Here is a 24,521-nt window from a genome sequence, read left to right as displayed (position 1 = left end):
CAGTTGTGAAAACTACTTCAGATTGTTGGAAGACCTTAGAGGTAAAGGTCTGTTGGGAGGATTTCTTCCTTTACCTGAAAGTCTGCGACAGATATTTTGTCTCCTCCAGTGTATCACTCTAACCTTGTTCTTTTCTCACTAACAGCATAACTTTGTAGTAACTATGGAAGGATGGTTTATTTCTTAAACAGAAAAAGGTGGTGAAAATGTGAAACAACTTCATCATAAGTTAAATCAGTAAGCTTAGAAATTTTAAGATCAGAAACGGCTGTTCTGATGATGTAGGCCATGCGACTTCACTGAATGGTTCCTGTGTTTAGTTATGAGTACGAGTGAGTTGTAAGATGCAGGCTTTATGCAGAGAAAGAAGTTTGCCACAAGTCTAGAAGACTTATTTTCAATTTGCATGTAACAGGAAAATTACTTCTTCCATGTAAAATGAAAATATGAATTTCTAGTAGCTGAGAAAAAACAGACTGCTTCATACTCATTAGCCCCTCCTGTTTATGCAGCCATCCAACATACCTCACTGCAGTTGCAGAACAGCCTTGCTTATAAGGCAACATCCACGTTGCGTTTCCCTAACTAGACTGTGGCATGTCTTGCTCCTGGCTGTTTGTGCCAGTGTTCTGCTTTCAGTACAGTGATAACCATATTATGAAAGCAAGAAACGCTTTGTGTTTGTTGTCTGCTTTACACTTTTTTTAAGCTCGTTGGCTTTGCCAATGATGATTTTGTTTTAAAATTCAGAAAAGACAATGCTGGCGGAAAGGATCCCAGTGCCTTCCAGTCCTGTTCCCATAGCAACTATTGACCTTGTACAACAGCAATCGGAAGATACCATGCCTCGGACTGAGCCCAGGCTCCCTCTAAAGAAAACCAAACACCAAGAAGAGCAAGAGGATGTGAACAAGCCTGCCTGGGGCATCAGCTCTTCTCCTTGGGTCACCTTAGCTTATGCTGTCTACCAGATAAAAGAGATGGTTAAACTGTCCAAAACCAATCCAACTCCTGAGAATCAGCCTTTGCAGGTAATCTTCTAATGTGCAGGACGTTCTTAAGTATTTATTAGATGCTAGAAAACCTTTATAGCTGTGTAAATCTGTTAGTATCTGGCAAGTATTCTCTGTCAGCCTGTAATGAATTTGGAGTTGTGACACAGTAGTTGAAATACTGCATTGAATAGAGTTGTTTTCTATGTGTAATAAAGCAGGAATAACTATTTTTGCAAGTATTATCTTCCTGAAAATGGGAGGATAGTGAGAGACATAGAAAGAGACTCTGTTTTACAGGCTTGGATATTCTTCTATTCCCTTTAAGTTTACATTTGTTTTCATGTTAGTTGGAATGTGTGGGTTATGCATTTTGCAAAATTTACAAGGTGATAATTGAAGATGCACAGCCGCTTAACAGTGTAAAATGATTTTTATTTAGTGTTGCTTCCTTGGGTGTCAAACATCTACATGGTTGCAAAAATAGGTGTTCCAGACAACTACTGATGGGATACAGAGCCCTCTGTTCAAATAAAGTTAATATCTTTTTTTCCTAGAGTTACACCAGCTAAGAGCCATTCTATGATGTAAAATGTCTGATTGCTGTGCTTACTTTACACCATTTTCCTTCTGTCCAGTCTTCTCCCAAAATACCTTTTAATACCTTTAGATTTATTAATGATTGTATGGGCTTGGATCTTGAACTACCTTTTAATGCTTCGGACGTGCGTTTCAGAATGGAGCTGAAGCATACTCCTTAAGCAAAGTGGGGAAAGGTGGTCAATGCAAGTTTTAGAACAGCATGGTTAATGTTAAAACCACTGTGTTTACCTGTCTGGAAGGAGCGGGTGACGTACCTTCTTACGCACCTGGTAGGCGTAAACACAGAAGTGCTTTTTCCACAGCTGTTGTCTTCAGAAATGGGTAATTTGGAATATGAGTGTGAATCAGCAGAGCAAGAGTGTGTAGGAATTTCACCTAGTCAGCCATCTCCTGCCTTTATTATTTGTCTTTATTCTTGAAAATATATTTACAGACATGTCTGCTTTAGGTTGGTTGGGTTTTTTGCTTGTTTGTTTTTGAACTTCCCTGAGTCAAAGAATGTGGTTTTTATAGTGACACTGAAGATATCACTGGGTCTCTGACATCAGAGTAATTTGTCCAGACAAACTGCTCTGTTTCCCATTGGTAAACGTCCTCAGGGTCTTGGTTACTGTAAGCTGTCCCCTTTTAAAAAGAGAAATCGGAGAAAAGCAGTCACACAGAATTTGTGCAATGAACATGGCAAGAAAATAATGTTTTGCAGTTGTGTGGTGTTTGAGAGAGACTTGTCCAACATGGCTGGACACCACCCAGCTGCTTCACTGAGAATTTTGAAGAGGCCAGAAAGGCTTTCGTGCCTGTTGGCATCTCTATGGCACATGATCTCTTCATTATTCTTTTCTTCCTGTAAAAATACAGTGCTGATATAAAAGTAGTTCTTGTTGATAGGCCAAAAATCAATGCATCCCATTGTATTATTTTCTTCATCATCTGTGTTCTCCAAAATCTCTTATGCTTACTTCAGCACACCAAAAGGACAAACCTTCTCCAAAACATTTCAGGTTTTGTGCCCAGTCATTTATTTTAGGCTGGTGATATTAAAATACTGAAACTAGAAAAAAGCTGCCCAGCTCTCTTATTAAATTTGTTAAATAGCCTCCTTAAAATGGAAATAGATCATTTGGAAGGAGGGTCAGTGCATAGAAAATGGAATTAGTGACAAAAATCATTCCTTCTTATTAAGATTTTGGCTTGATTTTCTACTGCTTGCTTATACTTCTTCAAGCAAAGGGACATACTTGCTGTATTCTCTATTCTTCAGTGCAAAACAAATAATCATAGATAGTGTGTCATCTTCTAATGTGAAATGTATTAGTGTGAAGGCTTTCTGTTTCAACCCTGGGGAATGTAACCAGTGTTTAAATGTGCTCTTTTGTTCCTTAGTAAGGCCTGTTTGAGTAGACTGGATGGAGTCGTACATCAGTATGGCAAAAGTTCTGCCATTCAGAAAGTCTGAACAGTATCTTGGGGAGGGACGGAACTATTGCAGAAAGCTATATTTAAGGAGCATAAAAAAATTTTACAGAATTGTTTGGTCAAAATAATGATCTTGTCTGAACACTTTGAAGTCCAGTTAATTGTTTTTGTTTTCCCTTGAAACACAACAAGTTTGTTTTTTGCATGCTTCTTGGGAAAGTGCAGTTAGGAAAAGAGATGGAAGGTAAGCTACTGTCTGCTTGCTATTAGTGTCATCTGGATTTAAATGTACTACTTTTGCTTTGCTTCTTTAAGTTTGAATTGTTGTGTTGCGGGCATTCAAAGTAAGCGCTTTGTGAATTTCCAGAAGTGCCTGAATGCATCTGGGGGTATACCACTGGGGACAGTGTCATAAGTGTTTATACTTACTTTTTCTATGCAATCCTTTCCCCTCTCTTTAGAAAATCAATGAGAATTGCAGTGCTTCATCAGCCAGCTCAGCAAGACAGCCCCAAAATCCGACAGATTCTGGGCAGTCCAGAAATTGTTCAGCACCAACACCTACAGCAACATCAGATTCCCAAGTAGATGGTGACCATATTGTGTCGGATCATGATGCTCATCCTGCTGCTGCAGGGCCCTGAGATGCGCTCATCTTATAAAATCCAGTGCATGGAATTCTGCTTCTCACCTGGGAAACGCTGGAGTAGGAGCTCAAAAGTAGGACTTACTTCATCTTAACAATCATAATGTGATGCAGTGCAAGCTTTTAACTATATAAAGAATATTCATATGACTACACAGAGCAACATGAGCAGGAAAGCCAAAAGTTCGGAATTCTTGAGGGCAGTGATGTGGCCAGATCTAATGATAGGAAGAATTTTTGGCTGCTTTGCTAAAGCTGAGTCAAATGCTATGAGATTTCTTTGCAATCTGTAGAAAGAGGGAGTTCACTCCTCACTTGTTGAGGAACAGACTGTCTGACTTGATTGGGTAATTTTCTTCTTTGAATTTGTTCCCAGGACAAAATGGAAAGGCTTTTTAAGAGAGAAACGGGGTTTCCCTGCATAGTCTATTAGAATATATCAGATCAAATAAATATAGAAACAGCATGAAACTGTCTCTGTAAAGATTTCTCAGAAACAGTGTAGCTTTAGGAAGCGTGTCTTCATATTATGGTGATGGATTAAGTAAAACTCACACATATTCAAAGAATATGTCTTTGAAGGTAATGTTATCTTGTTTGAGATAAAGGTTTAGTTCTGCAAAGCAAAGATTTTGAACTGGCATTTTAGTGAAATAAAAAAGCTGGAGGAAGGCTTCTGAAGAAGTTAACCTCTGCACTTGCAGCCCTTCACTTGGGCATAGGTTGTGTGTGTTTGGGTAATTTTAGGTTTGATGTTGTATTGAGACAAGAATCTTTGATCAAGATTGCACAACCTGGGACTGATCAAGGGTTTCAATGGACACACTGTCTTTTTGGTTTATTATTTCATCATCTATACAATGGTTTATTTAATGCAGTGTAGTTACTGTGGTTATTTATTAAGAAAACAGTAAGCTTTAAGTGCCTAGGGAAGGTGGGGGGTAGGGAGGAATCACCTAAAAATCTTAATGATTAGGATTATAGGGGCAAAGCTGTTGACGCAGAAAATAAGTGGAGTGAGAGATTCTCAGGAGGAAGCAAACTAACTAAATTGCAGTATGTTTAGGAAATTACTTTGCCCAATGTCAAGACACTGGAAGACTTTGGATTATGTTTTGTTATGCTTTTCAATATTAACTGCAGCCAGCTCACTTGCTGGTGTCTAGTGAAAACTGCTGCTGGAGGGAAATCCTTGGGCTCAGGGAGGAGTCTGGGGGTTTAGTCAGGATAGTGTTTTAGCCCATTTGCTCATATTAACAGCTTGTTCCTGGGAGATTCTGAGCACTCAGCTTCTACGGGACTGAGTGAGTGCTGCTCAGCCCTCCTTGAAATCAGATGCATGTGATGCGTCGGGCCTTCCATGGGGAAGGTGCGTGCTGTGGGACCGTACAGTGATCCAAAGGCAAGACTAACAGGAGGACAGGGTTAGGGGGGAGAAAGATGGCAGCAGCTAAGCAGGAAAGGGGGTGCACAGTTTTACCCACTTTGACATCCGATCAGCTTGACTGAAGGGGTGTCCCATAGCTGTGCTTTAGCTGTGCCTTCAGAACAACCCGTGTTCTGGTGGTGCCTGGGACCAACACCGTAGACAATAGAAAGAAACATCGATGACTAGCCACTAGTTACTTTTTTTGCACTTGAACTTAAATGTACTGTACTCACGTAAATCCTCATGACTTGTCTAAGTGTCCTTTAAAATCAGAAATGTATTTATTGTATGTTTGTATAACCTGGGGGAGAACTAAAGACTGAACTGGTAACAGGACAGAAGGATGCTAAAAATCATCTTGAGACAAACCGACCACTTGTTGAGTTCATGCTGTATGGTGTTACCTCAGCTGCTACTGCATAGCACCTGGATTGTGAGGTGAAGAGCTTGTACACTGTGTTTACACTTCAGAATTGTGTATTTGAAATGCCTGCTCTTTTTGGAATTGTATAGTCATTCTATGTTGCAAAACGGACATGTACACCTGGGTTTTGATATTTGTGAAACTGTAAAAACTGTGGTAAGAAATACAAAATATCCATAATGTATTTAATAGTATCAATCTGAACTTTTATTACATTTGCTCCTATTACCCTGCCAGCAGTGAACACAGTCATCTGAATTGAAAATAATTCAATGATAATGACCTTTTGCAAGGCTCGCTGGAGGACAGCGTCTGGAGGATAGTGAACCTAGAGCCTAGGAACTACTCTTGCACAGTGTTAAAATCTGTTTCCTGATCAAATCTGACTGTAGGCACAAATTCCCTTCTGTGGGGTGAGGGGAATGTAAGGGATGCACACCTTTGTGCTTCATAAACAGGTTGATATGGAAGTGTGCAGGACATCATGAGTGAAAGTCAAAATTGGATATTACGTTTGTCCCCTAGCAGTTTTGAGACAGAGGCTGCTAAGTGCAGTTCATGTCAGCTTGTATGGAAATACTTCCGATTTCTATTTCTGATTAACAAAATATATTTGCACTATTGCACCTGCCCTATACAGCAGCACATTGGTCTGGAATTTATTTTTATTTTAGGTGTAGGACAGTTAGATTTTTACTATTTCAACTGCTTAACTTGTATGCATACAAAAGCGATGACAGGGAGAGATCAGTTTTGGTTTGTTGTTTACATGTGTGTAACTGCCAGACCTCACTTGTCACCTTATGAATTTGGTTTTGTGGTGGTTTGGATCTGTCATGAGTGGAGAATGGGAATGGCAAGTTCCTTCAGGGAGATGCATTCAAGGTAGAGGGGACTCTCCGTTTTGGAGCAACCACAGCTAATGCAGTTACTATTTTTTCAGCCTGCAACAAGGGAGGAAACCTCAGGATATAAACACATCCAATTTGCTTGGTGCCTCCTTGTCATATGTCCCGCTGTTCTGCAGAGAGTAAACGCATAAGGGAGGAGGACCACACGGTTGAAAAATACTTTTATTTTAAAAAATCTTGAAAGTACAAGACAGTATATCAAGTATGCTGTACCATGAATACAAAATAAATATGAAATTCTAACTTTTTTGAAGACCATGAAACAAAATAAATGTAACTCATCCTTCGTTAAGGAGGAAAGGCTTTTATAACAGTTAAGGCAATGGATTAACATCTAGATTCTTTTGCCAGATTTTTCTGGCTGAACACTGTACAGTACTTAACAATTGTGTTTTAGTAAACCTATGTAATCTTCATATATCACAGGAGCACTGTGCAAGTAAACTCCACTGTTGGCAAAGGGCTCAAATGACAGCAGTTGGTTTCGGTAGGTTTTGTTTATGAAATGCTTCCAATGTTGGAACAGGCTTGGGAGGATTTTTAAGGTCAGCATTGGCCATCCACTAAAGTAGTTGTCGCCTTTCTCATACATTGCTGCACTTCTGTCTTGGATGTACTTAGTAGTTTCCTGCTCTCCTTTGGATAGTATTTACCCATCCCTGGTAAATGATGGACTTCAGAGCTACATAAAACGTGGGTTGATTTATTTTTCCCTTGTTGGAGTTGGCGTACCTGATACTGTTCTAAATAATTTAGAAAAAGGGACTGTCTGAAAAATGTAATTGCCTGTTTTGGGGGGGGCTTTTCCATTTAACATATTGCTTACGTAAAATATCATCTTAATGTATTATCTGGGCTATTGTATATAAATACATATTATGTACTTATGGAACAACGATCATCACTACCTCAGTAAAGAGAGGAAACCCACAAAAACTGGGTTTAAGCTAGGACAGATTTGATTCTCCCCCTTAGCCTCAAATCACATGGATGGGAGTTCTTGGCTAACTACAAAGTACACTGAAAAAAACTGTGTACTTTAAAACATGCAAAAAACATTTAACATTAAGACATCTCTTTTAAGTATCTTTTTTTGACTAATCTGTAATGATTTTAAGTACTTCGTTTTCACGATGGTGATGCAGGCAAAGGTAAAATAAATCTTTAGTCTACTAAGATCATTGTTTGGGGGGGAGTTTCCATCCTTCTCCCAAACCATCAAAGATAATGGAAGCTTTCCTCTGCTTTCACAACAGCTAATGCTTCCAGCTTCTTGCTACTGACAGAACCCCCCAAGCCAAGCCTGACTTCCAGAGTGTGGGTGGCAATTTAACTGTGAATTTGGTAGCAGCAGCCTGTGTCAGGGGCGAGTCTTACTGCTAGTGGCCTTCCTGAACAGAACTCTCTTGCTCTATTTTTGAATGTTGTGGACTTAACAGTGAGTGTATTTTTGGATCACCTGCTTGACAGGGCTTCTCTCTGCCAAACATGCTGTCGATTCTGCATATGTATTTATAAATTTACAGCACAAAAGGGTGTTAAGTGTCTCTTTACTGTAAAATGGAAGTGTTTATTTTAAAATGAAGCAAAGTTGAAGCAATATAAAGGAGGAAGGACCATGTAAGTAAGGCTTTCAAGCACTAACTCTGAGTCATGTTGTATACAGAGGAGCTCTTGGAATGTGGTATGGCAGCAGTTCTTAGCACTGTCAGAGGTAACAGATTTTCTCCCTTGTCCAGCGATGAACAATGAGAAACCACAATAAAGCATGCACCGCTGAAGTCATGCTGCATCACTAGGCATGTTACAAAGAAAAGATAATCCCTTTTAAAGCAAATATATCCTGGTCTGACATGCCCATCTGGAGACCTAACTGCTTCCCACCACTGGCAATTCCTGTTGGGTTTGTAAAGTCAGACAGTGCCAGAATTAATAGTCTTTTGTTTTCTGCAGTTCGGAAGACAGTAAAGGAAAACAGCAAGGTGAGGACAGAAGAATATAGGGATAGTCTAAAGAACAAAAGAAGGAAATTACCTCTGCAGGTGGATAAACTGAGGGGACATGATCTACTGCCTAGCCGAGGATCGTGTAATATGTAAGCTGAAAGACATCTGACTGTCTAAATTTCTCTCTCTGTTCTTTTCTTTTCCTCTCCACACACCTCCTGTGATAAGTCCCAAAGAGGGTCAAAGATGGGGAGGTAGGAGCCAGGTGTCCCTCCCTCCTTGTTTTGCCAGGAATTACTTTCCGCTTGTTATTGAATGAGCAAACTACTGAGTGCTCTGAGGACACTGGAGCTATATGTGGGTTATCTGTATTCCCAGTTACATGGTTACAGCACCACTCTAGCTCTGCTGACAGCAGTTCCTCCAAGCAGCTGAAACAGCCTCAGCCTTTGTTCTCTTTCCTGGGCCATTGAGAGGCCTGGAATGGACAGCAGCACCCGTCTGAGGTAAGGTGACAGTGAAATTGAAAACAGTAGTAAAAATACATTTGGGGACCGAAATCCTCTCCTCTGCAGTTGTTGGAGATGGAGAAGCAGAAGACTGAAGAAAGCTTCAGCAGAGGGACCTGTAGAAGAGGGAAGAAGAGTATGTGAAGAAACAAAGACATGGAAAGAACAAAGTGCAAGTGTAACTAGGGTGGAGGCCAAGAACAGAACAATACAAGCAGAGGGTGAAAAGTCAGGCAGGGTTCTGAAGAGTAAGGGGAGCTTAAAACAAATGTGGAGGGGCAAAATGAAGCTAACAGACAGCAAGCCTAGCCAGAAGAGCAAACAAACTTTGTTCAGCTGTGTTAACTCTCTACTGATCTTTAGCACTGGAAAGTCCCACAAACAATAAAAATAGTTTATCAGCACATTAAAAGCATTATTAAAATTGTTGACACATAGGGTACTTAGTAGAGTACTAATAATGGCTTTTCCTCCCTCTAATGCTCAGCACAGAGGACCTGACAATGAAAAGGGCCAGAACAGATACTCTGTTCTCTAGAGGTAGCATCCTTGGAAAAACAAGGCATCCTGGTGGGACAGGCTGCTGCCAGTACTTGCTTTGGAAATAAGCAACATTTACTTCCCCAGTTACTTCCCCAGTTAAAAGTACCAATAGCATGAGAATTCTCTTCACTTGAACAGCTGCTGTGGCTTCCTTCTGTTGCTCTAATGAGGCAAAATCAGTGATATAGGAAACAGTTTTTTCAGAAATCCTTGTTTGTCCACCAGCAACCACAAGAAATCACCAAGCGTGAGTTCTCAGTCTGTATCCTTCCTAGGACGAATGTGTTTTCCCTCTCCTTTTTTTGGTTATTTCCCAAAACTCAGAGCAACTCAGTAGCATATGGAAATGATATTTGTTTATGCATTTCATCTTCATCCTCCTCATCTCCTTCATGGATGGAATTGGCTGGATCATCTTGCTCAGATTCTGCCCTTGTCTCAAAGAGCTGCTCTTCCAGGAAGAAGCTCCCAATGCCATATTCCTCATCATGTGCCTTTGTTTCTGCAGGTGAGATGTGGGGAGATCCCAGAATAAAACCTGCAAACCTGCCAGATTTTTAAAGAGAGAATTCATCAGCTGAGAAATGAAAAAAACCACTGTAAATGCAGGGGATAGTGCCAGTTAAGCAGGGATGTTGTAAGGACATGACCACAGGCAGTGCAGATGAGGGGAAATTGCAACATGAGCTAGGGAGACCTGAACAACAGAGCGTAAATCGCAATGGATGGCAGAAACCCTGAAGATTTCTTTTCCTGCCTCATCTTTTCAGTCTTTATTCTTTTCTATATAAGTAACTTCTGCTCTTCTGGAGGCCATCTGCAAGGTCTTGTGACTAAGGAAGGAGATCTAACTTCGTTTTCTCATCTTGTCAGTACTCCTGGGGTAATCCAGAGTAAGCGCTTGTACAGTTGGATAGAATATACTTTAGCTTCTAAAAATAAATTAAAGCTGTAGAATATTTGAGACAAAGGCTGTAAGAATTCAGGTAAGTTGACATTGCTAATGAAAGGAAAAGAAGGTGAGAACTTCACATTCCTACGTTGCTGTGCCATCTCCTTGCTTCTGGTGCTGCATGCACACTCTGGGCAGGCTGAGCTAAAGTCTTGCCAAAGAATTCCTGCTTTTGGTGAACGTGGAGCTGCAGACTGGGAATTCTGCAGCTGCTCCAAGTAAATGCCAAACTGGAAGTCTGGCAGAACAAAGCATGAACTTAGCACTGACCCTACATTTCAATTTGTCACAAATCTTACTTTCAGTGGACAAGTACATTGAAGAGATAGAACAGAGCTGGAGGTTTCTGGCAAGCGTGTGGAAACAGACGGCAGTTCTGACACCTGGGTAAGTGTCGACAGCATCAGAGAAACTTAAGAAGAAGGAAATGCAGCTACATTCTGGAGTTCTGATATATCTGGTAAACTGATCAATAATTTACATTTTAGACTTAACATTTCTGTGAGATGAATGTTGTCACCTCGCTCTTCTTGGAAGCACTGTTAGTCTAAATGGGGAATAGAGTTGGACTGGCTGTGTTTTACAGGTTTGCCTTGTGTTGAACTATCTGCTGATGCTTAATGGAAGCTTGAAAGGGTACTCAACTTTAAATCAGACTTCTGTTGGTTCTTTTTATTTTTGTATTTTTATAGTGAACAGTTCGTAAGAGCTATATTAACTAAGTGATGGCTAGAAAATACGTGTGTCTCAACTGTTCTGTGCATTTGGCAGTATTTTGCTTTGCAATACTGCAGTGAGTTTTCACTTTTTTGTATCTTTAAATAGTGCTATAGAATGCAAGTATCTTAGAAAATAAGATAGTTTCACAGTAAGTTTATAAAACCTGGCACAGAGGCTGTCTGTGTGACCATCCAAGAAGATGAAGGTTCTGAAACTAGTTTTAACTTTCTATTGATTAAATTCCAAGCTGACTGGGGCTTCTTTGAAATTGTGACACTTGGTTCTGTGGCAAGGGCCAAGTCTTTGTGGCTGGGTAATATGTGAAACTCTGCTCAATATCTCAAAGTTTCATTTTTGACAGAAATACACTGCTATTATGATTAATTTTATATTCTGCAATATTTTCTGGCTGCATTTATCTGCCCCTTCCCTTCCTAACGTGTATTTGTCTTACGTTTGTCTCTTAAGCTATCTCTGGAGCAGCTCTTCTACCTGTTATACTTCATAGGTGCAGGCACTGATTTTTCTTCCTCTGTATTCTTAGTCTTAGGTATCGGTTGATACTACAAGTAATAGGACTTCTTGGCTGTGCAGGCTTGCAGTTAGAGAACTTAATACAAGTAATATTTGAGCATGTGTCTTCAGCCTGCCCCAATACTACGCAATGCAAAAGTGTACTGCTCTCAAAACTGAAGAAAGGGGTATTTCACTGGTTAGACAGCCACTTGGGTCACTGTGTAGGAACTTACAGAGGCACTGTAGGAAGTGTATACTTTTTAGGGAAAGCTGCCATTACCATGAATTAGCTGTGAACATCTGCAAACTCTCAGAGTAATTTATGGTCTGAGAGGAACAAACAGGGGGTTTAATACTACCAGCAAGTAAAATCCTTGAGAGGTATGGCTGTGATCTTTAGTGGGATTACTCAAGTAGATAAAGCTACCCGCACATCTGACTGCATGCAAGATAAACACACCTGAACAGTGCCTGAAGTAGCATCTGAGTCTGCTGTGTAACAGTGTCTGTACAATGTGTTTCCTGTTTTAGAGAAGCCAAATTTTCTTACCTGTGTGGTGACTGGAGTTTGGATATAGCTAACCATGATGGGAAGTCAGGGTTCCTGCACAATGAGCGTAGCTCCTCCAGAGCTCTGATAGTTTCTGTTTCACCTTGTTCTCGATACTCCTCTTCAGTAAGGTATTTAAACACTAACTTTTTTGATTTAAAGTGGTTCTTCATTTTTCTAGAATGAAATTAAAACAATTAGTATTCCTAAAGTCTTCTGGCACATAATTATTGTCATCCTTTTTCTCTACTATCTGTTATTAACATGCATTAATCACTTTTATCCTTTTAAGAGGACAAGCTATGTTCTTGCATTAAAATTTTAGGACAAGGTGGCTAATGTTTGCTAGCCTATTTACCGTAGGTCTTAATCAAAGTTGTAGAATTCCACAGAATGTTATCTAATGAGCTTCAAATGAGCTTTGGATCAGGTCCTTATTGTGTATGCATGGGCTAAAATCTCATCGAATTAAATAGATAGCTGCTTGCTCAGCCATTTTTAGGTGCAATATGCAAAACGTGTCTGCAGAGACATGGGCTGAATCAAAACCCAGTCTGCATATGTAACTTCAAAGATAAGCAGTGCTCTAAGTCTGTTATGAGTTGTTCATGTTGTTTACTAGATCGCTTCTCTTAAATCTTGCTTTAAATTACAAAACTGAGTAGTGTGAGGCCAAAATGTTTACAATCTGATGTTTTTTTTAGCTGCTGCGTAGCAATGTATAATATAATTAGATATCAATTAGAAAGTGTGCCATGTTCTGTTCCCTTCTGTCGACTGCTTTCAATTTAAATGTTGTGATGAGTTAAGATAAGCAAGGGCTGGATGCCCATAAAACTTTCAGCTCTGTATAAAAACACCTGCTCCAACCAGCAGCATTCACTTTTTGCCTTATTTCCCCCGTAAAGCAAGAACAAACTGTAGCCCTGGTTCAGGTCAAATGGTCAAGGTCTTGCTGGCTCAGTGGGATCAGTACTGATCTTAACAACAAATAACACAAGATTCTTAGTTATTTTGATGTATCTGCTGCTCTGAACTGTGTATCTGGCATCAGGGCGCCACAGTTTGGTGCTACTGCTTAGTGTTTTGAAACTGATTCCCCGCCCCGCCCCCCCCCCCCCCCCCCTTATTGTCCTAAGATAAATTTGTAGAGCTCTATTTCAGTCCTTTTTGGCTTTATAGAAGCATGCATCAGATCATGAAAACAAAAAAGAGGTCCACATGGAAAACTACAGCGTTTCAGGGTAAAACAGGTATGTTCTGACTTCAGTGAGCTTATAGCCAAATCTTACTGATTTCAGAGTGAGCTGAACCTGCTTACATCAGGTTAAGTATTGATTCTGTATGTTGCTTTTGAAACAGTTTGTGCTTTTCAGCTGCAGGCAAAAAATCACTCTTCAACAAATGATGAATTCTACCTAAAATAAAAAAGTTTCAACCCAGTCCACCCTTCAACATCTAAAAAGAGCACAACAGCAAAGCAATATGTTCTTCAAAACTAAACAAGGTGTAAAAGACTAAAAAAAAGAAATTATTTGTTTTTTATTCTTTTGGTTATGCCAGTTCTAGCCTTTGCCTCTTCCTGGTTCTCTGCTGTTCAGCAGAAGTCCACAGCTACAGACCAGTCTGCCCTAAAGTCTCTCAATCTGGATGCCATCACTGAAGGTAAAAAACAGATGTACATTGGCAGAACTTTTTAGAATCTTCATTGTGTTGTATTTGTGATAAAACATGCTTCAAATTCAGGGATGAGCAAACATGTTGTTCCCATATTGCTAATGAAAATGCTTAGCAAACTTAAGGTCTACATATTGCAAGCAGTTCCCATTCCAAATGCCACAATATAAAAGGCACTCTGGGAGTACAGGGGAATAGCTCCACAGCGATAACAGATTGTTTCCACGAATTAAACGTAGACATGTACATCTAGGATAACAACCTTGGAAAACTAAAATGAATGGAAACCATTACTTTTGTGGACACGGGTTTTTAGTCTCTGAACTCTACACTATCTAATCTACAGGGACTTTTTAACATCATCTTCCTCGGTGATAGTACACTTTTATCCCGTAAGATTCAGTATGAGTTACCTGCAGATTATCTCACTACACAGGAAACTTGAGGCAGTATTTCTGCAGTCTAATCAACCAACCAAACAGAAATGTTTTGGTTACCATATGCTGCAGACTAGAAGATGCTACATTTGTACTTAAGAGCACAATCACATTTCTCCATTCTCCATAGAACAAAACTCATGCTTAAAACTGCCAAATGGAAAATAATTGAATTCCTGTGTCTCAGGGCTTTAAAGCTTTTCTCACTATTCAAGTGTAAGGGTCTTTTCATTATCAGCCTCCAGTATTTCCTGGTGATACAGGGACTTGCACGTTCACAGACAGATACAAACCTGCCTATGTGACAAGCAGCACCAAGGGGGTAACACAGGCCTTTTGAACAGAGGCTGACTGCAATTAGCGCATACGCAACTTGAGGTATGGTCACACCACAATAAATCAAGACAAAGGCTGTTAATTGTAGCGTCCACGTGAACAAGGTTATGCTCAGTTCACTGGTAAGCGGTCCATGCTGATAGCAAATGGCAAAGCTGGTAATTCCAACAGCCAGAAAATACCCTGTAGAAACAAAAGGAGGACATGGAGAAAAAGATGCAAACTACCCATATAAACTTCATTAGTTTCGTTCACAAAGCTTGCAACTGCTGTGAAGTATAGCCTGCTGTTTCTTGTCTTATAGATACTTGCACTATGTTGTATGTGCTTGATATTTCAAAAGTGTGCCAAGAGTTCACGAGGTGATCTGTGAACGGCCTTTAGCTAATGCTACAAGCTGCACGTGAATTCTCCCTGTGCGTGAATGTCGAGGCAGGTGCCAGATCAATAGATTTGTCAGCCCCTGCAGCCGCATCCAGTTAGCAATTTATGCATCCAGTTCCCAAATGCAGCAAAATACAAACCAGCATAGCGGCCCTTTTGCTGTTACACAGAACGTATGTAGTGGCAAATCAATGAACAAGTAATACAGGCAAAATCTGCTCTTAAAGCTGCTGCTGGCCCACTATATCAAACTCCTTATCTAATGACACAATGTGAGTAGACACTCATTTGAATGAATTAGGAACCTTTGGAATATTCCAATGTCTACAGTTTAGGAGAAAAAAGTGCTCCATAAAAGAGTCACTTGATTTTGTTTTTTATGGGCAGGTATTCATCTAACCACTAAATTAAACAAAATCTGAGCACGTTTTTTGATAATTTTCTTACCTAACAAATAGTTTCTGTGTTCAGACCACAACCACTGCATATTCTCTTTGAAGCAGTAAATAAAATATAGAGAGGACATCCAGCAGCCACTCATTAAGATCCAGAAAGTACTGTGCTGGAAATAAAATTTTAAAAAACTTTAAAAAATAAAAAAAAATTCAAGTCAGAATCAGGACCATTGTGTGCAAGGGAACTCACAGCCAAAACCAGATGTGATATTCAGTAGAGCTACACAGCTTATGATCTGTGTTAGACTTCCACTGTACAGCGCTCTGCATGCTACGACTAAACAATATCAATTTTAAGTGGAGCAGCTGCATCTCTGTATTTGTGTATCATGTCCCCATGTCATGGTATAAGCCTATTGCAACATATTTCCAATTAACATATCTCAGCAATATTGTGGGAATGCACGGACTTTGTAAAAGTAAAGGAAAAATTCACATCTGCCTTGCAATGAATTGTCTCTGGCAAATGGAACAGAATCTGTCCCAGTTGCCACTAAAACTACATTTGGATTTAGACTGATTCATAGATTCAAAATTAAGCTTAGCTCCAGTCCAATAAAAGAATTTACATTTCAGAATAACCTCTTCTTGTAAATCAACAATGTCCTGTTACTTTAAACTCAGGAGCAAGCTAACTAGAACTTGATTCTAACCTAATTCTGTTTACTTGACGCAAGAAATCCTGCAGTCATTTCAATGGAGTTACCTGGCCACAAAACCAGAGCAAGATCAGAAAGAATCTGGCTCCATACTCTTCACTTCTGTATTATGTTGATGATTATTATTATTTTGTTTTATAAATGTAGATTTACCCTTGGAATAAACCTTTTAAGTGTCAACAGGACAAAGACTAGCAGAGCAAGAACACCCAGTATTATTCCAGAAAGGTAGAAGAACTTGGTACTCCTGTAAGAGAACAAGAGAGAAGATGGTGAGAAGTATAATTTGTAATTGGTTAAGTTGCCAACATCTGTAAAAACAGCAGTGATCTTCAATAAGAACTTAACACAACTGTAAGTTAGAGTTGTAGTTACACGGTTAACAGGCCCAGTTTAGATACTAAATCTGTGTAAGGAAAAATTCCCAACAGATACTTCAGGTCACTGGAGTTGTTACAGGCTAGGAGATTGTGTTGGTGGTTTTTTTTTAAAGCTCACACTATTTCCGATTTCATTGACCTTCTAGCTTCTAGTAATTTCATTTTCTTCTATGTACTGACATGCTTCTGTACTGCAAGAAAAGTTATGGGGGGGGGGGGGGGGGTGTTAATCTAAAATGTAAAAAAACCTCCCCAAACCCAAAAGCTTTTTTTTCTAAGCTTATGCATTTATGAAGTCTGACTTTGAATTCAGAGTTAACTCTATAAAACCTATTGCTGCTCTGCTTGTTTTAGAGGTGCCTCCTGACAATTAGTTTGTGACTCATTTTGCTTTGAAGTCATGAGACACATGTTTTGCTGTAACAGTAAGTACCCTCCCTTACATGCTATGCAAAACGTGCATCAAAAGAACAATAGGGAAAGGTTGGCACAAAGGAGGAGGCAGAGGAGGGCCCAGATGACCTCATCCTAAGCATTTCTTGCTGCAGGAAGGCATCATTTATAATACATGCAGCAGTATTTAGCATTCAGCTAACCTCACTGGTCTACAAAAGGGAGAAAGAATTCTCCTGAATCCACACACTTGCTCGCTGAGGATTGTCTTGGTGTTGCCCAGTGCAGGAAGCTTGGATACAAGAACCCTTACACACCTACGTGATTAATAAGAGTGCAGCACTCCAAGATACGTCACAATCGGTATGGAGTTTTAAATATATGTTCAGTTTTCTTATTTCACTTTCCCAAAGAACCACCTCTTTAGCTTAGAAAACAGACCAAAGACACACAGGCTTTGGGAAAGAAGGTCAAAAACCAGCACCTAGTACTCACCTGCTCAGGCTGTTTGCAAAATGGAACAGAAAAATTCCAGCTACAAACAAAAACAAGAGCTTTCCATCTAGCACTAAAAAAAGGGGGGAAAAAAAATAGAAATGGACTTTAGACTAATTCAATCTGAAATGCTGATTATATAAAATATCAACAGAAAAGTCCTAAGCTTCTTACAGAAGAGATGGTACATTCAGTAGCACTGGCAATACCAATCTATCTGTAATCTAAACCAAAAGCTTTTTTACTTACTTTTTCGTTTCACACTCACAGTGTATGGTTCGGTTTTGAAGGGCTGTATTTTGAAACAAATATCCTCTCCATATTGTTTTATGCTCATGAAAGTTTCCATAGATGTCTCTGGTTTCCAGAAGATTTGAACAGCACATGCAGCAAACTCAAAAACAGTTTCTGAATTACGGCAGTTGCTTTTTTCCGAAATAGGCTCAAACCTGAACATTTCTCTGCTGTTAACTTTTACCTAAAAACAAACAACAGAATACACAAAGAAGTAGCTCAGAATCACTGGGGTTTTTTGTTTTTCTGAACTATATAGCATATAAGCCATACATGTGATAATGAACATCAGTATAGAGAGCTCAAGAATAAAATGCTAGTGCAATTCTTAGTTGTTTAATATTGGTTATTCATATTATGCAAAGATTAATTGTTTAGGCCTTACAAGGTGATTCAGAGAATTCAATGTCAGCGAAGTTCTACAGAGGGGCCTCAATCCATCCAAAAGCTCAGTGGGGTTGGTTTTACCATGATACTTACCCACACACAAATTTCTAACAAAACCAGTAATATTTGACTTGACCACAGTTTCTTTTCTGGATGTTCATATGCTTCCCCATTCCCCTCCTGAACCGTAAGAAACTGGACTTGCTTTTCTTGTAGTTAATAATGCAATCTTCATGTTAAGGACAGAAGAGGGATAAGGAAAATGAAAGATAGCATAACCAGAAATTTAAATATAAGCACATTCCTGCTGGGTATTTTGGGGTTTCTTGCTAGCTCCTAGCACCCTCCCCAACCAAACTGGTAAAAAAACTTGTCAATCTTCTGAGATGGGATGATCTTCCTGAAGATTGTGATTCATTGTGAGCTCTTGATCAGGGCCTATTAGACAGCAAAGACCCATCTACAAAAAAAGTGATGCAACAGGTAATAAAACAGGCTTCTAATGGGAGAAGAGACTACATGTCAGCAAGCAATTTGTTGTGGGAAAAAATCTGAGCTTCCTGCTTTTGAACATTTACTCCAGGAAAAGCTTGTGTGACTGCTGGAGGGTTTCACCACCTGAAGTCTGCTACCGTTCATAAAAACACCTGCAGCATGTTCCTGAGGAAGACAGTCCTGGGAACAGAGAGAGATGTTCCACTTCCTTTATCTGAGAGCAAATTCCTCCAACAGAGATGAAGTGAAACTGTTTCCTTCCCTTGTCCAGAGACGTACTTCCCGGGACAAAAAGGAACCACGCAGATAGTCAGCTTATTCCCTTAGCTGTTATTGCTTCCACTGTTGAGAGATTTTTACATTGTTTAGAGCTAATCTCTAAAGGTATTTTCTTGTAAGATGACCCTCTGTTACTCAGAAAAACAAAAACACACTGCTACTACTGCTGTTTTTACATTAGTCATGATCTAATATGCCTTTCGTTCCTATACTGTGGCCTGGTAGGCTACAGCAAGTGAGTTGCAGAACTGCATTTTATCCTCAAATTTAAAAGTTTTATAAAGGCGTTTGGTGATAAGCAAAAACATTTGTTGCAGAGGTTAACAGTGTGCAGCAGAAAAGGTGTGCAACAAAATAAAGCACAACACTAAGTTAATGTTTGTGTGGCATCACACTATAAGCCTGGTTGACATCCTTCGAATAAAGAGAGACAAACCTCACTGCATCCGAAGTGGAGGATCACAATGCTGCATTTTTATCATGGTCCTACCTATACACCATTCAAACTACCAACTACACAGAGAACCTGCTTTGGTCTTGATAACTGATCATACGCTTCGCTGGCAAAAGTTCACGAGAAATGTATTGCGTATCTGAATGATCCCCCCAAACGGCCTCTTACCTGAAGAGTCGACCAAATGTACTGTAAGTGAATGGTTCTGTTTTGCACATAGCAGTAACAGTTTTCATCCTGTTTCTGGATTACATCCATTTCCTGCAAAAAGCTACAGTTTCTACCTGGGGGGGGCGGAAAAGTTAATTTTTAGCATGTATCAAATACAAATGTATAACTTTCCTCCATTTCATTATTGTATATGCCGAGGGAATCACAAGCAATTTGCAGATAATCAAACGTGAAAACTATGCTGCAGGGTAGCACGTTCAATACCATTTAGCTGAAAATTCAAATCAGACTTCTAATCAAGTCATTTAGGCTCCAGAGTAAACTGCAACACCTTGGGGGAGGGGGGGGAATTAATCTAGGGTGTTATTTTTAAAAAATGTAATCCATAAAAGCTTGGCTTCGGTATCAGTGTTTTGATGGCACTGGAATAGGGCCCCTGGGCCAAATTCACTGCTTGCACGAGTGGGTGTAACTCCACCGGAGTCGATGCTTATACCAATGGTGAATGCAACTGTGGGAGTCTGAGCAGGTAAACAGGCTTACATATTAAAATAGTCATTTCGCACATGACACGGCTGCTGATCACAGAAATCATACTCCTCTCCCTCGGAAATGTTTCTAATGTTAAATAACACAACTCTTCTTTTCAAAACAAATTTTCCTGACGTGGTCCAGCCATGACATGTAATAGGGCAACTGCACTGATAGCTTGCCATAAGTCATTTAATTAGGGATGCTAATTGGTCTAACTCTCCTGAAATGACATGAGCCCCTACGATCTTCAGAATTAGATTGCACTTTTGAGCAGAAATGCACCTGAAAGATTTATGGAGCAAACTTTGAAGAATAACATACATTCCGATCTATATACATGTGTAAAATATACCCTACAGTGCATTACCACAGTGTTCCAGGAACATAATTAAAGAGAAGAATAAAGGAAATAATTACAGATCTGAACAGAGGGAATCATCTGGCTCACTGAATAGAAAATGCAGGTCTAAGCCAAGCTCAGTAATAACTGCTAAAACACCGTCATACACTCAGAACAGCAAAATGAGTATGTGCAAAACAGTCTCAATCTGGACAAGGAGATACTGTTTGCAGGTAAAAACCTGCCCTGTCTCTGTAAGGAAGCTGAACTTAGGCTAAATTATTTTTTTAACCAATTTAATTAAGCCAATGAAAAATACCTGTGTGGATGTTCTTACATAAGTTTATTAAGTCATTCCAGAATTAAAGTGTCCACAGGTCATCCTGCTAAAGTAAATTGGCTTAAACTTAAAATTTGGGCTTTTTTTTTTGTTAAAAATTAACCATCTGATTAATTTTCATCCATGGCAAATCCAGTGGGAGGGAGCACAAGCCTTCAGACAAGGGCTGGCTGTACCTCTTGACAGGCACTTCCATAAAAGTCATCAGATGAAGCTGCAAAAGGATTCATTCGTCTCTAAAGTGCTGCCGACTGACGCGGCAAGCGGGCGAGGCTGGGCACTACCCAGGGCTAAAACCAAGATGATCCAGTGATAGGAAACAGCAATACCCTAGCAGGACCAAAACGCAGCAGAGAGTGCCCACGCCTTCCCTGCAGGGCATATTAGGATTTTCTGCCACTATGGATAAACTGTCCATCCACATTAGAAGTAATGTCCTCCATATACAGTGCTAGCAAGTATTTTCTTACCTGCCTTAATTTTAAGGCATTTTCCTGAGAAAAATAATTTGCTTCAAACATGACATCAGCTCCACAGAGCGAAACAATCACCTTCCAAAAGGAAAGATACCCCTGAACAGGTAACCGTGAGATGGACGAGGATTTTAGCTACCGTGAGGACACATACAGAGGGCAACTCTCGACTTCTGACATTACGAGCAGTGGAGAGAATCGGCATCTGCTGCAGAGTCTGGAAGATGCCCGAGACTTGGGCATGTCAAGGCGAGGGGGGAAGCAGCTTCTTGAGTTACGAATTACTGCTACAGCTGGGAACCACCGTTCGGGTTTTCGCTGCCCTCGTTCTGTTCTGCAGCCAACTCTCTCTGAATCAAGTTAAGGGGAAAGCCAGCGGGAGTAACGCAGACTACAGCCGAGTTTCCCGTGCCGGCGGTACCCAGCCTTCCCCCCTCTGCCACCGACACGCAGGAGCGGGGCACTTGCTCCCCGAGCGCTCGGTGCCGCGCTGTCCACGCAGCTTCTCCCAGGCCGGTCCGCGGCGCCCGCGTCTGCCTGTCCCACCAGGCACCACACGCACAACATTCTTGTGGAAACCGAACCCAGGTGGGACAAGCGGGAGAAAACAGCGGAGCGCCTCGGGGACGCCTCCGGCCCCGGAAACCACTTTAGCTCTCGGCCCAAGCGGGCGGGGAGGGAGGCGGCGGCCCCCGCCTTTCCGTAGGGCAGCGCCATTTTGGGCAGAAGCTGGAGGCAGCAGGTCGCGCTGTAGCGGCGGCGAACGGAGACCCAGAGAAACCGGGGGGAGGAGAACGTGTCCCCCGCTCCCTCTTCTCAACGGGACGGGACGGGACGGGACGGGGAGGGGTGAGACACTCCTCTCCCCCCCAGCCTGTGACCACCCGGGCAAGGGCAAGGGCACCCCACCACCCCCCAGGACCACCGCCAGCCCGCCCGCGGCCTGCTCTGCCCCGCCGCCGCCGGCGGAGCTCTCCCGGCCCCGCGCAGGCCCCTGGGGGCAGGAGGGGAAGGCCAGTACCTGCTGACGGCGCCTGCCCGCTGCCCCCCGCCGCCCCGGCCAGCGCCAGGAGGAGCAGCCCCAGCCCCGGCCCCGGCCGGGCCCGGGGGCGCTGCCAGCGGCGGAGCGGCCGCGCCGGACTCATGTGGCGGCCGCCGGCTCCGGGCTCGCCCCTCACGGTGGCGGCGAGGGCGGGCCCCGGCGCGGGGAAGGGGCGGTGCGGCCCTGCGCTCCCCCGCCGCAGGGCTGCGCTCGGCTGGCGGCGGGCAGGGCTGGGGCGGCTCGGGGTGGCCGGCCCTGGGCCGGGGCTTCGCCCCGCTTCATCCCGAGTACTCGCGCGGGGAGCCGGCGGGGGGCCCGGCCTGGGCAGCGGCGGGCAGGCGCCTCAGGCACCTCTCGTGGTGCGTCGCGTCCTACCCCTCGTTTCTCTCACTCGGGTTTTAGGGCTTCCGTGGAGTTAGGAGTGGGCGCTTGGAAAGAAAAAGGAAAATCGCGCGAATGTAAGAGCTCGGCAGAAGCGTCGCTTTGCATTGCGGTCCCATCGCTGCCTGGCTGACCGAAAACGTTGACTGCCCTTATCGGTCAAGGTGTAGATTGGTCCCAAAACAAAGGCTCGCGTGAACAGCTCGCGACACTTCCAGACCTCAACCAAGGCCGCTGCCCCAACCGAACAGAAGAGAGTTAATATTTGCCTCCTTACGCACCCGGTGCCAGAGTCCCCCTTCCCCACCCAGCCTGAGGGAAAGGCCAGGCCAGGTTACCAGCGTGCCTGCAACTGGTGGTGGTTGAGTCAGCTGTTGAGCGACACGCACTAATCGGACCCTCTGCCCACCCAGAGGAATTCCCTGAATGAAATGTTATTGGATGCTTTGATGGAGGTGAACGTCCACTGCTTTTCTGTATTTCCTAGGCAGCCACAAGAAGAGCCTGGAGCAGGACATGCTGTTCCCCCGTCAGCGCTGTGAAGACACGAGCTAGGTCCAACTCAGCTCAGTCCCTGCTTGCTCATTGCAGTCATTTTAGATCGCTTGTGAGTCACAGTCAGCAGTCAGGGGTGGAAAGGGCTGGAGCTTTTTTCCTATTCTATGAAAATCAATAAACACAATTTTGCCAAGGCATTCTGGCATCACCAACGTCTATTTTTATCCCGAGCCCTACATTTGGCCTTTCCAACCTACTTGCTTTGCTACAATGTGTTCCCTTCCTTGTTCTTAAAACTATGCCGTTTCTCTCCATGAAGGTTGCTTTTGGAGTTATTTTTGATTGTTTAGGGCTGGATCCAATTCCCTGGGGTGCCAGGGTGGGCTTTTTTAACACCTGAAGGGGGCTGCCCACTGCCTCGCACCTTGTCTCTGCGCTTACATCTGCGGGGAGTGGGTGGTGCGGGGCTGCGGCTCGCCTCGCCTCCTACACCCGCTCGGCACTGGCTGGGCTCGCGTGTAACTGCAGATCATTCCTTGCAAGTACTGAGGAAGTGGAGAATAAGGGCAAAAATAGTTGGGATTTGATAGCGTGTGCAACATCTGACAAACTTCAGTCTGCAAAGGAAGCAGCAATTGATTCGTATCTTTATTTGTCTTTATGTAATTTGGGTGTTGTCTTTATATAACTTTTCAGGCGCTTTCTCTAGCAAATGTGGTGAAGAAAGAAATGCTGGGGTTTTGCTTACCTGCATCCCTAATAAACCCTTAGAAATACGTTACCTCTCACTTGCGTGTCTAAACAGCAACGGACAATTATAGCCAGGTTATTAGAGGAATCCCTTTTGCATTTTCAATTTTCAATATTTTTTCGGTTACGTTAACCTTCTTGACAGTATTTTTCTGGGAAAGGAGACACTCCACATTCAGCTCTTGCTTGTATTTTCATTCCTAGAGCTCTTTGCACTTCACTGCTAATTAACTTTCAATAACTGTCGTAGGGTTACAGTCAGTCAGCATGAATCAGACTGAAAATGTAGCTTTAGGGGACCGCACTCTGTCAAAAATGATTAGAAACCTTTGCTTGATTTCCGAGGAGAATGTACTCGTTCAAGCAGGATACAGCAGCTATTAGGCAGTGTTCTACCGCAGCAAGAAATCTTTAATAAAAGAGACTCGGTGCTTTTGCTACAGCCCTCCTTCTAGGGTGGCTCTGAGTAATTACGTGGCATTTCCTTGCTTCCTGTTTGTTTGTTTGACTTCCTAAATGGTGGTGTTGCTTAGGCCAAAGCTTGGGTTCTGAGCTTAAAGGCGGTGTTTTTAACTGTTTGCTCACAAATATAATTCAAAATGGGGGAGAAGAGGGAGGTCGTTTATAGGCGTGGCTCAGCTCATGGAAGCTCTGCCCTTCCCAGGTCTCCTAAGCTGGGGAGAGTTGAGTGAGACCAGCTTTTGGCTGGG

General features: G+C 42.1%; 2 protein-coding genes and 1 long non-coding RNA gene across 7 annotated transcripts in view; 2 read left to right on the top strand and 1 right to left on the bottom strand.

Annotated features, from left to right (window-relative positions):
- The window catches only part of MFSD6 (major facilitator superfamily domain containing 6), a 32,913-nt gene extending 27,219 nt beyond the window's left edge, over positions 1-5,694 (top strand). For 3 of the 5 annotated variants that reach the window (XM_069781890.1, XM_069781891.1, XM_069781889.1), the window contains 2 exons: positions 751-1,031; positions 3,473-5,694. In XM_069781890.1, coding sequence (XP_069637991.1) covers positions 751-1,031; positions 3,473-3,655 — 464 coding nt within the window. In that variant the 3' untranslated portion in view covers positions 3,656-5,694. Of the gene's footprint in view, positions 1-750; positions 1,032-3,203; positions 3,256-3,472 lie in introns of all 5 variants that reach the window. The other 2 variants (XM_069781893.1, XM_069781892.1) reach the window with 2 other exon arrangements.
- Positions 5,695-6,568: 874 nt separating this feature from the next.
- Positions 6,569-22,429, bottom strand: NEMP2 (nuclear envelope integral membrane protein 2). The gene is made up of 9 exons (XM_069781895.1): positions 22,162-22,429; positions 19,451-19,566; positions 17,623-17,851; positions 17,374-17,446; positions 16,259-16,352; positions 15,439-15,553; positions 14,565-14,790; positions 12,158-12,334; positions 6,569-9,965 (listed from the first exon to the last, which is right to left on the bottom strand). The coding sequence occupies exons 1-9, from the start codon at positions 22,283-22,285 to the stop codon at positions 9,740-9,742; spliced, it is 1,380 nt and encodes a 459-aa protein (XP_069637996.1). The 5' UTR covers positions 22,286-22,429; the 3' UTR covers positions 6,569-9,739.
- Positions 20,817-23,258, top strand: LOC138685141 (uncharacterized). Its single transcript, XR_011324406.1, has 2 exons — positions 20,817-21,728; positions 22,585-23,258. It is a non-coding gene; the product is annotated as an uncharacterized lncRNA (long non-coding RNA).
- Positions 23,259-24,521: the final 1,263 nt, after the last annotated feature.

This window comes from Haliaeetus albicilla, chromosome 4, assembly GCF_947461875.1.
Source record: "Haliaeetus albicilla chromosome 4, bHalAlb1.1, whole genome shotgun sequence".
Classification (NCBI taxonomy): Eukaryota; Metazoa; Chordata; class Aves; order Accipitriformes; family Accipitridae; genus Haliaeetus; species Haliaeetus albicilla.
Note: the sequence above shows the minus strand (reverse complement) of the source record. Positions and strands in the feature narration are given on the sequence as shown.

What these genes read in the sequence shown, in the direction of transcription:
- NEMP2 (XM_069781895.1), bottom strand. Translation starts at nt 22,285, where the DNA reads ATGAGTCCGGCGCGGCCGCTCCGCCGCTGGCAGCGCCCCCGGGCCCGG. An exon ending in TTTGCAAACAGCCTGAGCAG is followed by an intron (nt 16,353 to 17,373) that starts GTGAGTACTAGG and finishes GTTCTCTTACAG; the next exon opens with GAGTACCAAGTTCTTCTACC. An exon ending in AAACTCCAGTCACCACACAG is followed by an intron (nt 9,966 to 12,157) that starts GTAAGAAAATTT and finishes AAAATCTGGCAG; the next exon opens with GTTTGCAGGTTTTATTCTGG.